This window comes from Lipotes vexillifer, unplaced genomic scaffold (assembly GCF_000442215.2).
Source record: "Lipotes vexillifer unplaced genomic scaffold, Lipotes_vexillifer_v1.1 scaffold688, whole genome shotgun sequence".
Lineage (NCBI taxonomy): Eukaryota > Metazoa > Chordata > Mammalia > Artiodactyla > Lipotidae > Lipotes > Lipotes vexillifer.
In genome coordinates, this window is record NW_006776111.1 from 513,634 (window position 1) to 515,254 (window position 1,621).

Here is a 1,621-nt window from a genome sequence, read left to right on the forward strand (position 1 = left end):
GGGAAAGAGGAGTGACATCCAACAGCAGCAAGTCTTGAACATTTTCAGATTTGTCTCCAGATAAAATGGCTGCCTGGACAGCTATATGATTAAAAAAAATTTAAATAAAACAGTACTACAATAATTCATTATGTAACTAACCATTCTCAATCGCTCAGACATCCAAGAGTTTTGCCATCATTAACTACAGCTTTCAGTGGAAACCACGAATGTTTAAAAATCATTCATCAGTTAGCTAAAGCCTCCTAACAGGATGCCTGTTAAAACTGTTTAACTAGAATAGGAAGATTACCTGCACCATAAGCAACAGCCTCATCAGGGTTGATGCTCTTATTCAGTTCTTTCCCGTTGAAGAAGTCCTGTAGAAGTTTCTGAATCTTGGGGATGCGGGTTGAACCACCCACCAGGACAATATCATGGATCTGAGACTTGTCTAGCTTGGCAACCTGAAGGGCTTTCTCCACGGGGTCCAGTGTGCCACGGAACAGGTCAGCATTCAGTTCTTCAAATCGGGCACGGGTAATTGAGGTATAGGAGTCAATTCCTTCATAGAGGGAATCAATCTCAATATTGGCCTGGGTGCTGGAAGACAGAGTGCGCTTAGCACGCTCACAAGCAGTACGAAGGCGACGGACAGCCCTCTTGTTCTCACTGATGCCCTTCTTGTGCTTGAGCTTGAATTCTGCAATAAAATGGTTGACCATCCGGTTGTCAAAGTCTTCTCCACCTAAGTGGGTATCTCCAGCTGTAGATTTGACCTCAGAGATTCCATCCTCAATAGTGAGGATTGACACATCAAAAGTGCCACCACCTAAATCAAAGATCAGCACATTTCTCTCTGCTCCAAACTTTTTGTCTAAGCCATAGGCAACAGCAGCAGCAGTTGGCTCATTGATCCGAAGTACACTGAGCCCAGCAATAGTTCCAGCATCTTTGGTAGCCTGATGCTGAGACTCATTCAAGTAAGTGGGTACTGTGACAACAGCATTGGTAACAGTCTTCCCAAGGTAAGCTTCTTCTATTTCCTTCACCTTTGTCAAAACCATGGATGACACCTCCTCTGGATAAAAACTTTCTGTCTCTCCCTTGTATTCTACTTGAACCTTAGGCCTGCCTGCATCATTCACCATCATGAAAGGCCAATGCTTCATATCAGACTGGAAAACAACATCATCAAATCTTTGTCCAATGAGGCGTTTGGCATCAAAAACTGTGTTGGTGTGATTCATTGCAACTTGGTTCTTTGCAGCATCACCAATCAATCGTTCGATATCAGTAAAGGTGACATAGCTTGGGGTAGTTTGGTTCCCCTGATCATTGGCAATTATTTCCACGTTTTCATGCTGGAAGGCACCCACACAAGAATAGGTGGTGCCAAGATCAATGCCAACTGCAGGTCTCTTAGACATGGTTGCTGGAGTTCAGGCCCAGGTCCACTGGAGGAAAAAACAGCAACCTATAGAGCTGCTGCCGCGTTCAACGAGATAGCAGTAGGAGACTTTAAATACCCTACTCTCATCAACAGACAGATCTTCCAGCCAGAAAATTAATAAGGCAACAGAGATCCTAAATGATGTAATAGAACAGTAGGCTTAATTGATATTTTTAGGACATTACATCC

General features: G+C 43.6%; 1 protein-coding gene across 1 annotated transcript in view; it reads right to left on the reverse strand.

Moving 5' to 3' along the window:
• The window catches only part of LOC103090011 (heat shock cognate 71 kDa protein-like), a 2,165-nt gene extending 756 nt beyond the window's left edge, over positions 1-1,409 (reverse strand). Inside the window, 2 exon segments of the mRNA XM_082930878.1 lie at positions 1-81; positions 293-1,409. The exon segment at positions 1-81 is cut by the window's left edge and continues 8 nt beyond it. Coding sequence (XP_082787004.1) covers positions 1-81; positions 293-1,409 — 1,198 coding nt within the window.
• Between the last annotated feature and the right edge of the window lie 212 nt (positions 1,410-1,621).